Source organism: Sylvia atricapilla, chromosome 5 (genome assembly GCF_009819655.1).
Source record: "Sylvia atricapilla isolate bSylAtr1 chromosome 5, bSylAtr1.pri, whole genome shotgun sequence".
Lineage (NCBI taxonomy): Eukaryota > Metazoa > Chordata > Aves > Passeriformes > Sylviidae > Sylvia > Sylvia atricapilla.
In genome coordinates this window covers 1,098,709-1,110,975 of record NC_089144.1, presented here as the reverse complement: position 1 = coordinate 1,110,975, position 12,267 = coordinate 1,098,709, and the positions used below count along the sequence as shown (strand labels likewise).

Below are 12,267 nucleotides of genomic sequence, written 5' to 3'. Positions count from 1 at the left end.
TTTACTGTGTATGAAGCACAAACATAGGACTGACTATTCTTGCTAGCACATCATAAAGTAAAACAGGGCCTCATAAAACTGTTTCTGTGCATGGACATGTTTTCTCATGTTTACACCAGCTTGAGTGTTGTTGTTTCACTGCAGGTGCTCTCATGTTTTTATTAAACCAAGTGTCCTGCTTTGGGGTGGAATAGAATTAATTTTCTTCCCAATAGTTGGGATTAATTTAATTCCTAGTTAAATTAATTAATAGGATTAATTTTCTTCCTAATTTTCATTCCCACACTGCTGTGGGCTGGATCGAGGGTAGGAATAATGTTGGTGACACACATTATTTTTTTTGTTTTGTTGGTTTTGTTGCTGCTGAGCAGCACTTACACTGAGTCAGGGACTTTTCAGCTTCTTCCCTGCCAGAGAGGATGGTGGCACAGAAAGCTGGGAGGGGACACAGCCAGGACAGCTGACCCCAGCTGGCCAGAGGGACATTTCCAACCATGTTGGCATCATGCTGAACAATAAAACTGTTTAAGGAGGGCAGCAGTTGCTGCTCGAGGATGGGATGGTCATCAGCCAGTGGGTGTTGAGAAATTGCATTCTGCATTACTCTCTGTATTTTATTATTATTATTATTATTACTTTTTTCCCTTCTTCAATTCTTCCAAATTGTCTTTTTCTGAACCCAGAAGTTTCACCTATTTTCTGACTGTCTCCCTCGTTGCTGTGGGCGAGTGAGTGACCAGCTGTGTGCTGTTCAGCTGCTGCCAGGTTAAACCAGAACACACAGAAACACCTCAAACAGTGTTATATGCACACAAACCAAAGTAGCAGTTAATGATGATGTGAAATCAATTGGAACTCAGAGCCAGGGAAATGGACTTTGGTTATGGAGAAAGGTTATGTAGCTCAGGTGAGCTTTAGAAAACAAATCCATTTTAATATAAGAAATAAAAGCAGCCTGGAGTTAGAAAGACAATTAGAAAGCATTTTTGAAGGCTTAAATATGATGCAGGTAGGAAAGAAGGGCTCTGTTTGGGTGACCATAAATACATTTCAGAAACATTGACAAATGAATACAAGAAATTAGTGACCAAGAGATATCTGCTGCCTTTTACAATTGTTCTATGGAACACAAGGAAAATAAAAGAGTTGCACTTAAAGACACAGTTGATCTTCCAAGTGCTGCATTTCAGTCAAAAAGAGCATCCACTTTACATCTTAATTCATCACTTGCACTGGTTAATCACTGCATGTTTCTCCTTGCTTTCATTAAAAGTAGAAATATAAGTAGGCTTTTTTCATCTTTTCTTTCTCCCTTATAATACTGGTAGAGAAGCACATGAAAACAGCCTCCAGCTAACAAAGTTGAAATCTGACAATGGTATAGAGATTAACACCTCCTATTTAAATTAAAAGATGTCATCACAGATTTCTGCTGTTTATGTGTTATCATGATCACAGAGGCATGGAATGGTTTGGATTGGAAGGGACCTTGAAGACCATCTAGTTCCAACACCCTGACATGTGCAGGGAACCTTCCAGTAGTCCAGATTGCTCAGGGTCTCATCCAGCCTGGATCTAAGGATTGCAAGTTCACAGCTGCTCTGGGCAGTCTCTGCCAGAGGCTGACAATCCTTAAAGAATTTCTTCCTGATATCTAAACCCACCCTCTTTCAGCTAAAGGCCATTTCCCCTTATCCCACCACTACTTGCCCTGGTAAAAAACATCCCTCTCCATCTCTCTGCCTGAATCCCTCCAGGTACTGGAAGGCTGCTCCAAGGTCTCCCCAGAGCACCCTCTACTCCAGACCAAACCACCCCAGCTCTCTGAGCCTGTGTCCACAGGAGAGGTGCCCCAGCCCTGAGATCCCCTCACTGGCCCTCCTCTGGACTCATTCCAACACCCAGCATCTTCCTTTTGCTGAGGAGCTCAGAGCTGGCCCCAGTACTCCAGGGCAGGGTCTCAGCAGAGCAGAGGGAGAAAATCACTTCCTTCAGCCTCCTGCCCAACTGCTTTATGCTGCAGCCCAGGGTGTGGGTGGCTTTCTGTGCTGGCAGTGCACTCTGCTGGGTCATGGTCAGGGTAGTTTTTGTCTTTCTGTGCTGGCAGTGCACACTGCTGGGTCATGGTCAGGGTAGTTTTTGTCTTTCTGTGCTGGCAGTGCACACTGCTGGGTCATGGTCAGGGTAGTTTTTGTCTTTCTGTGCTGGCAGTGCACACTGCTGGGTCATGGTCAGGGTAGTTTAGTTTTCGTCTTTCTGTGCTGGCAGTGCACACTGCTGGGTCATGGTCAGGGTAGGTTTTGTCTTTCTGTGCTGGCAGTGCACACTGCTGGGTCATGGTCAGGGTAGTTTTTGTCTTTCTGTGCTGGCAGTGCACACTGCTGGGTCATGGTCAGGGTAGTTTTTGTCTGTCTGTGCTGGCAGTGCACACTGCTGGGTCATGGTCAGGGTAGTTTTTGCCTTTCTGTGCTGGCAGTGCACACTGCTGGGTCATGGTCAGGGTAGTTTTTTGGCTTTCTGTGCTGGCAGTGCACACTGCTGGGTCATGGTCAGGGTAGATTTTGTCCACCAACACTCCCAAATCCTTCCCTCCACTGGCTGCTTTCAGCCCCCTCCCTGCCCAGCCTGTATTTATGGTTGGGATTGTCCTGACACAGGTGCAGCACCCTGCATTTGGCCTTGTTGGACTTCCTGAGGGTCCCAGAAGCCCTCTTAAGGCTGTCAGGGTCCCTCTGGATGGCATCCCTTCCCTTCAGCAGGTCAAGTGCACCAACATTCCTCTCTCCATGCCAGCAGCAAAGATGCCCTGGGGAAGGGATTTTTACTCCAGAGACCAAAGTGACACAAGCTGGATATTCAAAAGCCCTGAATAAAGAGGGACACGGGGTGGCTGAGCCTGTTTTGGGTGGATGTTGTTCTTAGCTAACTTCAGCACCCAACAATGGAAATCAAACAGCATTCCAGGTCACCTCAGTGTCCTCACTCGGGTTCATGACTTTTGCCCTTTCATTTGCTACTCATGCTTTATTTTGACATCTGCTTTTGTTTCCAGCATTGAAACCTTCTGCTTATTTTATTATAGAAACTATGATATCTTTAGTTTGAGACATCAGTGATCTCTGTGGTACTTAGAGACAAGGTATATTATAAATGAAAACTAAAATCACAACTGAGAATATAGAAATATTTATAGATGGTTATGAGAATATCTTTGAAAATAAATATGTATTTGTTCACAAGAATTATATCTTCCTACTACTCAATAGCTCCTTTATAAAAGGTCCAGGTTGCTTAAATGTATATAACACAGACAAAAGTCTTTTTCAGTGAGCAAATGAAAAAAAAATCATTTTCCACTGCATCACTTGGGCAGTGTAAAGTAATTCCAAACTCTGACTTATCAAAGGCAGAATCAGGATCTTATCAGCTAAGAAGGGAACTATTTTTATTCATCTCACTTTGGTAGGAAGAAAGCCTCTCTTAGTTCTTAAATTGTATTGACACAAAGGAGTTGGTCCAGGCCCTACATTTATTCATTTGGTAAAAGAAGCAAAAGTGCTACTGCAAAACATTTCAGAAAAAACTAAAATCACTACAAAGTCATGAGAAAAAATAACACCTGAGAGCAAGAGACAGGAGAAATATACCAAAGGGGGTTGTGATGACTTTAAAGTGATGCCTTTAAAAGAGTGATGACTTTAAAAGAATAAACCAATTCAATACACATCTGTGCAAAGGTAACAGAGGCAATTCAACAGATTTCTACAGAGCAGCCAAGGTTATCAGACAGTGTCAGGACACTTCTGTAAAAGCCACAGAATGGGAAACAAGTGCTATTAGTTACAGAGATTTTTCTCAAGGTGTTAATGTAGCTCACTCAGGATCTGGCTGTCATGTGACACTAGAATAGATCAGTGACCTCAGAGAGGTAGAACATCATGGAATTTGAATGGAGAAATTAACCTTCACAGACATTCATTTCGTTTACTTGGTTTTAATAGACCCTTTACAAATGCTGTCCTGGTTTTGACCCTCATGAATATGAGTGGTCAGATCTGGGACATGGAAATGTCACCAAATCCTCTCAGCAATACCCTGAAAATCCACTTCCATAGTGGCATATTGTTCCTCTGCTGTCCTTCAATGGCCTGACCAAAAGGTGGTTGCTTGTCAAAGCAGCCTGATGTTCGTGGAAATTAAAAACCAAAGCACAGCAATCAAATTCTTGAATATTTTTTTTTTTCTGTGGTCAATCCAGAAGAGCTGGTTTTGTACAGGAGAAGCAAATCAAGCTTCTCCTCTGTCATAAAAGTAACATTTTTTAGAGGAATATTCTAGGAGTAACCTGCAGCTCTACAGTAACAGAGGAAACCACAGGCAGAAATAAAGCAAAATGGCAATAAAGTACTTTGTGCAGGGCAAGAAATTTATCAGAAATGAAGGATAAAATGTTAATTGAAAGACTTATTTTGTATTTGTCTACATGGAAATGCTCTTGTACTTTATCAAAATGCTACTTTTAATAACTATTTTCTTACCTAGGAAATACACTTTAAAGAGCTTTACAACAATTCATTACTTACTTTCTGGATACTTGTATCCTCAGTAAGGTACCTGAGCCTCAGATCAGAGCTCTCTCTCAACAGTATAACAGTCATAGCATGCTTATTAAGGAGACCTTGTATTTCCAAGCAATCACTTTAGAAGCTTCACTAAAAGAAAAGAATGTGCAAGAAGACTTGGTAAGATTAGTGTGCACAAGCAATGCCATGCATTAGGTCTGCAGCAGAGAAAACCGACTGGGAGACAAAACCGTGACAACAATGCAAACACATCCTCCTTTTGCTGTCCTGGCGTGCTCACAGCAGGTCTCATGGTAATCACACACACCACAGGTCTTGAAACCCCCGTGGTGTGAGCTAAGATCCTCTGTGAAACAGCAGCAGATAACTCTGTCTGCAGGTGAGGCTAAATTACGGACAAAGATTGGTTTTCGCCGCTGTTTTCTCACCCAAACACTTCTCTAGTTAAAAAGGGATTTTTCGGTCAAATATCAATCTTAAAAAATCTTTTGAAAGCTTCAGGCCACCGAATGGCCAGGGAAATAGGAATGGATTGAGGTGTAAAGGCTGGTACATACCCTCCTGCCCTCCACGCAGCGCTGGAGCTGGGGCTTGGCCAGCACGGCGTGTCGGCAGCCGTGGGGCTGCCAGGTTATTTCTCTCCAGTCACAGGTCCTGTTGTCAGAGCAGCTGAGGCAAGGGACAATCCACTGCCCTGGAAAACAGCAAGGAACGTCAGCACCTCCTCTGTATTCTTCCAAGTAGTTTTATTACACAGGAAGCAAGATATTTTTGAGTGTTTTATTCAAGTACGAGTAAAAAAAAAAAACCTCACAAGGGAGTTTCTCCCTAAATTTAATGCCTTGCAAACCTTTGAAGAGACTATTTCTTTTCACTGTGTTATGTATGCCCTCTTCATTTAGCCAGGGTGGGAGTTTTTCTCCTTTCCCTGAAGGACCTGAGCCTGCTCAAATTTGACAGTCCTTTGTGGGCTCATTTCTCAGCCCACGTTGCCTTTCTTGTAGCAGCTTGTCCTTTCTCCACAGAAGGGATTTGAGAGAGAAAATGGGCGAGGAGGTTGAATGCATAAGGAAAATATTCACATTCAGACATGTCTGAAGTTAATTCTCATCTACAATGAAACATCTAAAGTTTGGGTGCACAGTTGAGAGCAGTTGATACAAAAATGAAGCAAGATTAAGACTTTCCTTCCAAAACACTAATTTTCTTTCAATATGTGGGAATTCAGAAGGCTTTTGTCCCAGGCCACAAAAATACATTTCAGAAGATGACAGTAAGGTAAAATGAAATAACATATGTGATTTATTAGGAGATGTTTTATTTACAAAAATTATTTTGAAGATAAGGAGCACAAAGTGGCCCTACTAAAACCAGTGGGTTTTAGTAATCCCTTATCTAAGGTTAAATGTTTTTGGTATTTTGGTTTTCTAAAACGATTCCTTCCCCAAATCCTGCAGGAAGCTGGAGGAATTTAATTTCTGGAGGAAGACAGAAAACTTTTGAGTTGCTTTTGTATTCGAAGGAACAAAAGAAACACTTTTTCTAGCTCTTACATTTTCTAGCTCTTACAAGTACACAGAGCTGACAGCATCTCCCAGTGCAGTATCACTGCCAGCAACACCCACTTTTGCTCTTATTAAAGGCATTACACAAAGAAGGGTGCAGAGACCTAAGGTCCTTGTGTCAGTGCTATTGGACCTCTCTAGCACAGATGGGTTTTCTCACCAGAGCCCAGAAAACAGCCCCAAAGTGAAATGTTTGGAGGTCAGAGCTGGCCTTAGAGTGTGTCCCCTCCCAGGCAGCAGCTCAGAGCCAGCTCTGGCTGATGGATTGCTGCTGCACAGGAAAACCCAAAGGCCATTTCACCTGGCCAGGGCCTGAGGCTGAGCACAGGAGCCCTGGAGGATGCAGCAGCCTTGGGACAGCCAGCTGCTGCCTCCCGAGCAGGGGAATTTCCAGGGAGGCAGCCTGTGCTTGCACACAGGCAAAAGTCCAAGGAACTATGTTTTGCTAAGTAGCAGAGTGAGTCATCTTAGCAGATAAAAAAGTCCTTCTAAATAAAATCATCCAGGATTTTTTTTTTTTTTTTTTTTTTTTTTTTTTTTTTGTATGGGAAGCCACATGGGTACATCTAAGGGATGAATACCCACAGGGATGGTAAGGGATGAATCCCACAGTGCCACAACCATGCCATACCTGTCCCTGTGTCCCCTGCACAGCTGTCCCTCTCTCTGCCCTGTGCAGAACATCCCCACACCACCCTCAGATACACCTGTAGATGGTTTGGAGAACATTATAGCACACTGAACGTAAGCAGAACCCTGGACCCTGGGTCTGAGCACACTGTGGTCATAACCAGGAGCAGAACCCAGCTTCCCCTGCTCTCTGGGTGCCTGCTGGAGGCTGTGCTGGACAAGCCCAGGGCACAGCATGGACAGAGGAAGGAGGGAAGGGACAAGGGACACTCAGGACCATGGTGGGATGGTGCAAGCAGGAAGATGCCCCATCAATACCCCCATGCTTCTTGCTCAGAGGACATTCAAACTTGCATTTTCTGCATCCTAATCACACAGCTGCTAGGGGAAATATTCCCCACTCAGTCAAGGGCCACTTTAAAGTTCAAAATTCATTAGGAGAGGAAAAAAGTTCACTCGTAACCTGGGAATTTTTGTGTGAATAGAGAGATCTGAACTTTGGGCCTGAAGAGAGATCCTGTGCAGAATTTTTATCAAAGGGCAAAATCAAATTTTTATCTGAAGTTACAAAGTGGATAATCAGGTTCTGGAGCAAATGAACACCCTCCTCAGCTGGGACAGCAGAAAGTGAATTTGGACCATTTCTCTCACTGCAGCCCCCCAGTGCTGGCTGTTGAGTCCTTTAGCCCTGCTGACCCTCCCTGGGGCTGAGGTCCCCTGTCCCAGCTTCTCCTGGCCAGCACTGAGACCAGGAACACTTTGACCCTCCAAGATTTCTACTGCCACTTGTGGATCTTGCTGTTGGCTCCCACTTTGCAATCCATGGCTAAATGGTTTAGGTGCCATGCAAACACCTTTTCCTGCTCTGCACCTCTGGGGTAAGAGAGCAGGGACAGAATGGTGGGTTGGTTTGAAGTCTGCACTCAGACCCTGCCACTGCTGCAGAGGTCTTAATAAATGATCTGAGAGATGTTACAGGCAGTGACCTATATTTTAAAATTATATGAAAACTCAGTATTTTTTTCCCTGATGTTGTAATTTTTCTTTCAACCCAAATATATAAAAGTTCTTGGCAATGTCTAAAGCATATGAGATCCCTCATTTTAAGGAATTTTCTTTTAAACATCCCATATTTTACGAGCTGATGTGGTTTAAGGTAATAAACTAGAAAAGTAGAGCTATATAAAATGAATATTGAGGAGCCAAAATAAAAGTTTAAACTTTGGCAACTGAAAGTGATAAGTAACTTTTGAAAATCTTCTTTTAAAGAGCTCGGTTTATGTTCAATAGCTCCCTAGGTATATTAATGAAAAACTTAGATCCATTTTTGGCAAATGCTAAAGGTCAGTGGCAAATGTAAAAAGATTCGAGAACACAGATATATGGGGATAAATTCATATTTTAACGTTAACAGAATAACTCCTGGGTTTACATTTACATCGGGTTTTTTTTTTTTTTTAAATGATACATGTAAATTTATGCCTTTTAAATCCAACTCTTATGAGCTTTTCCTGTAGCCATTTCCCAACAGCTGGTCAATGTATTCTTAACCTTCAAAAATAGGATTGTGTTAAAAGATAAAATGAATTCTCATAAAAAAAGCATTGACATGGGCTCTGCCAGGCAAGGGCAAGTTTACCCACAGTTCAGTGAAAGACAGCAAGAGAGACACACTGTTAGTTCCTTCACAAATTAAAAATTGGCATCATCAAACTTCCATGAAAACCTGTAAGTAGGAGGTTTCTGCAGGAAGAGTGAAATTTTGGATTTTTGGCTCATTAGGGTAGTTATCAGTCGTGTACATAAATCTTCTGCTTAAGATATGAGATTCAACATTGCCACTACTCCCTAAAACTGTTCCCATAAAATGGCATGGCAAGAAATAGACTATCAAAATAATTAGTTAGGATTGTTTACTTTCCATTTAAAAACTATTAGCTTAAAATTGAAAGTTTTAACCAATAACAGCTGCACACTTCATTCGATAGTTTTTCTTTTTCTGTCAGTCTCTACTATTTTTATTTATCCTTTTACATTGTTATAGCCACAAAGAAACATATTTTTCGCTTTCAAATTTTAAATCAAGGTTTTTCTATAGTGCCAAATGATTATCCATATAAAGAGAAAATAATATTGTAGGTTGATGATTCAAAATCTAAATATTTAACCTACACTGATGCTAATTTGTTAATTTATTAGTTTACTTTTGTATTTGGTGTTTATTTAGTAACTTAAGAGCTGTAAAAAAACATTTTATCTGTGAATAGGCTATTGAAATATTTTTCTTTTTGTTCTAGCTGCATTTATAAAAAAAAACAAAAGTAAAAACTATTTTTAAAAGGACATTTGCTACAGAATAAATAGCCTTAGGCCTATGGACTTATGTCCAAACTGAGATTTACTCCTTGTAACCAAAGGACACCTTCATTTTGTTGGACACCAATTTCTGTCTCTGCTGGGCCCAAATGCAGGCAGCTGTTGAATGCAGAGAGAGATCACAGAGAATTAGTTTAAACTGGATGCATTTGCAGGAAGAATGGAAAGTGAGATAGAATTAAAACATCTGGGTCACAGTGACAGAAAATCAGAAGTGAGTCTGTGATATCTTACACACCAGATTTTGTTATTGCTACAAACCACCTTTCTACAGACTGCAGTAACCCGATTCACCTGCAGCAATTTATCACAGGTTGGGTTCTCATGGTCTTTCTGTTCTCTCTCTCTCTCCCTCTGAGAAGCCAAACACACAGGTAATGTTTGCTGATCCTGTATTATTGGTAATGCAACAATATTGAACAAAGAGCTAACTTTGATACGACAGCCTGGTTCAAACCAGATGTGAATCAAAGGAGAACTTCTGAAACTTTCTACTCAAAATATTTTTTGGGGTAGAAAAATCATAATTTTATTCCATGATGGAAACACGAAGGAAAGAAACTTCCTCTGTTGTATATCCCAATTTCCATTTATTGGTTGTAAGAGGAGCAGAGAGAGAGAGAAATTATGTAAATGAAGTATATATTTGGCGAGGTGTTGAGCTTTCTCTAAAGGATAGTGCCATGGTGACTGGGAGAGGAGGAGGTCACTTCTGTCTTTGCTTGGACCCTGAATTACTGCCTCTGCTCTACACCAAAGGATTAGAAATGAGTCATGAAATCCTGGTTGTACTGAACCATAAAGCAGCCTTTTAAATTTTACTCCGAATGTCAGAAGAAGTAAGGTTATCTCTTTATCTGTGCTGCTCCACCTCAGTCTGTAAACGGCATTAGGACAGCACATGACAACTACTTATTTCTGCAGAATTTTAGAGATGTCTTCTGAGGGGAAATGACATTCCTTGGCCTCTCTGAAAATTAAACTCACTGAAGAAATATCACTGCTTTAGCAGGGAGTTTGCCATTTGCCATTCTTCATTGCCAGGATTGGTTTATCATGTGGCTGCTACAAATTTAGAAGGATTTCCCACACAAAGCCATGCTTTCCTCTGGGAAGCTGAGACACACATTAAAACTATCCAGCCACTTGTTCAACCCCCTGCTCCAGGCTCATCAGAAACCTCTTGGCAGTACCCAGTTTATAAACACAAATTATTCTTCCTTGTTTAATTGACTTGTCCTTTGAGTGTACATCTCCTGAAGTTTCTCTGAACACTAATTGAGGATGTTATTCACAATAAGGCTGTAAAAGATGCTACATTCAGCCTCACTGAGCTAGGTTCAGGATTCAAAAGGAGTATGTTTTCTATCAGGAGAAGGAGGTTGTCTGCCTGAGGAAGGATTCAGCAGATTTGGTTTGGCCTTTCTGGTTTTGACCTTTATGTCCTGGTGTTGTTTCATAGGGTGACACACACCTTGTGCTAGGAACAAGGGTGTCTCTCTTGTGCATTCCCAATAGAAGACAAATGTACTCTGTTTTGTCTCTGTTACACACAAAGTGATGCATTCAGGCAGCTCCCACATTCCTGTGACTCTTTACTGATTATTTAATGAGTTTGTGCACATTTACTGCTCTGAGGGGCTGCTCCTGTTTATGGCAAGATAAAGAAAGCAGTTGTGTCAGCAGACCATAGAGGACTGTTGGTGCATTTTTTATTTCTCTAATAAAGAGTGGGACAAAATTACTCACTGTCTAATACAGCAACCTAAACATGAACAGCACCTTAAATATGAACAAGACCCTTTACTGAGTAGTTAAAGTACACTTGGATAAATCCTCATGCAACTGTGACTTTCACATCAATGCCTGCTTGACAAAATCTGTTGTAATGTGAATTCTCACTGAACCAAAGGCATGTCTTGGTTGTATTGTTATTGTATAATGTTTGATTTGTCCATCTTGTTTTAAGGCATAAATATATGTAAAATTAAATACTAGGTTTGTGTTTCTAATATATCAGTGGAAATATAAAATTCAAACAGATTGAAGTGTGGTGTTCTTTTTCTAAAGTTAATTTTTATTTTGAGTCGAAAATGCCTTCTATTTAGGATAAAGCATTATTATTTTAAGTGGTTTGGATGGAATATTCCAATGCATTTTAAAGATTACATGACAATAACACATGCAGTGGTGGATCACTGATAAGAAAATTATTAAACAGAAAATTCTCACATAAAGAAATTAACCTGTCTTTAAAAATCAGTAAAAGTTACAAGTGATTAGTTCAATTCATTGTGCATAGGTTAGTGCATATCTGTAGCAAAGAGTTAATATTATTTCTAGGTTTTCTTTGATGAGGTGCATGTGTTAATTTTCAGGAACAATAAAAAGGGGGATAAAGTACAAACCTTTTGTGTCTCCAGCTTCACAGGTCTTAACCACTGTCTGAGAAATTGCTGAAAGGTATTCAGGAGAGAGGGGCTGCAAGCCACAGGACTCCTCTGGGCGAATTTTGGAACCACAGTCCTGAATTAAAACACAATCTGTGAAAATGGCAGCACTGAGCCCATCCACAGCACCTTGAACTCCTCTTCAAGAGTAAAAAGTGATTTGGGGTGCTTCTGCAATTAGTTCATCCTTAGCTCTTCAATATATAGTTTAATATGAAATTTAAAATCCTTTTTCCATTCAGACAAAGGCTTTGCAATAAATTCTCCCAATCCACTGTAAACATACAAGATCCTACATTTGCTGAAGATATAAGAAAATTTATGAAGGCAAGCAAACCTTTCATGTAACATCATGTGGTCTCTCTACATGTTGTAGAATCCCTACCTCTTTGCCCTTAGGGCTTTTGTATGCCTATTTGTACTCAGATGGGATCCTTTTCTGTGATGAAATGCCCCAAATTAGCTCCAGGAGAATAAGCACCTGGAGGTGCTCAAAGGAAAAAATAAAATCTCTTTTCTAAAATGGTACTGAAATGAATTTCACAACTGTGACATAATGTCATTCACTGTTGCCATGAAATTATGCTGCCTCTAGGATGCTGTGCCTGAACTGCACCAATGAGCAAAAGAGAATTCACTCCTACTAGAGTCAAGGGGCTTAGA

The 12,267-nt window shown here is 40.9% G+C and overlaps 1 protein-coding gene across 4 annotated transcripts in view; it reads right to left on the bottom strand.

Annotated features, from left to right (window-relative positions):
- The window catches only part of CPED1 (cadherin like and PC-esterase domain containing 1), a 155,357-nt gene that overhangs the window by 14,039 nt on the left and 129,051 nt on the right, over positions 1-12,267 (bottom strand). For all 4 annotated transcript variants that reach the window (XM_066318562.1, XM_066318561.1, XM_066318564.1 and 1 more), the window contains 2 exons: positions 11,563-11,680; positions 5,141-5,277 (listed from right to left, as the gene is read on the bottom strand). In XM_066318562.1, coding sequence (XP_066174659.1) covers positions 5,141-5,277; positions 11,563-11,680 — 255 coding nt within the window. The remainder of the gene's footprint in view (positions 1-5,140; positions 5,278-11,562; positions 11,681-12,267) is intronic.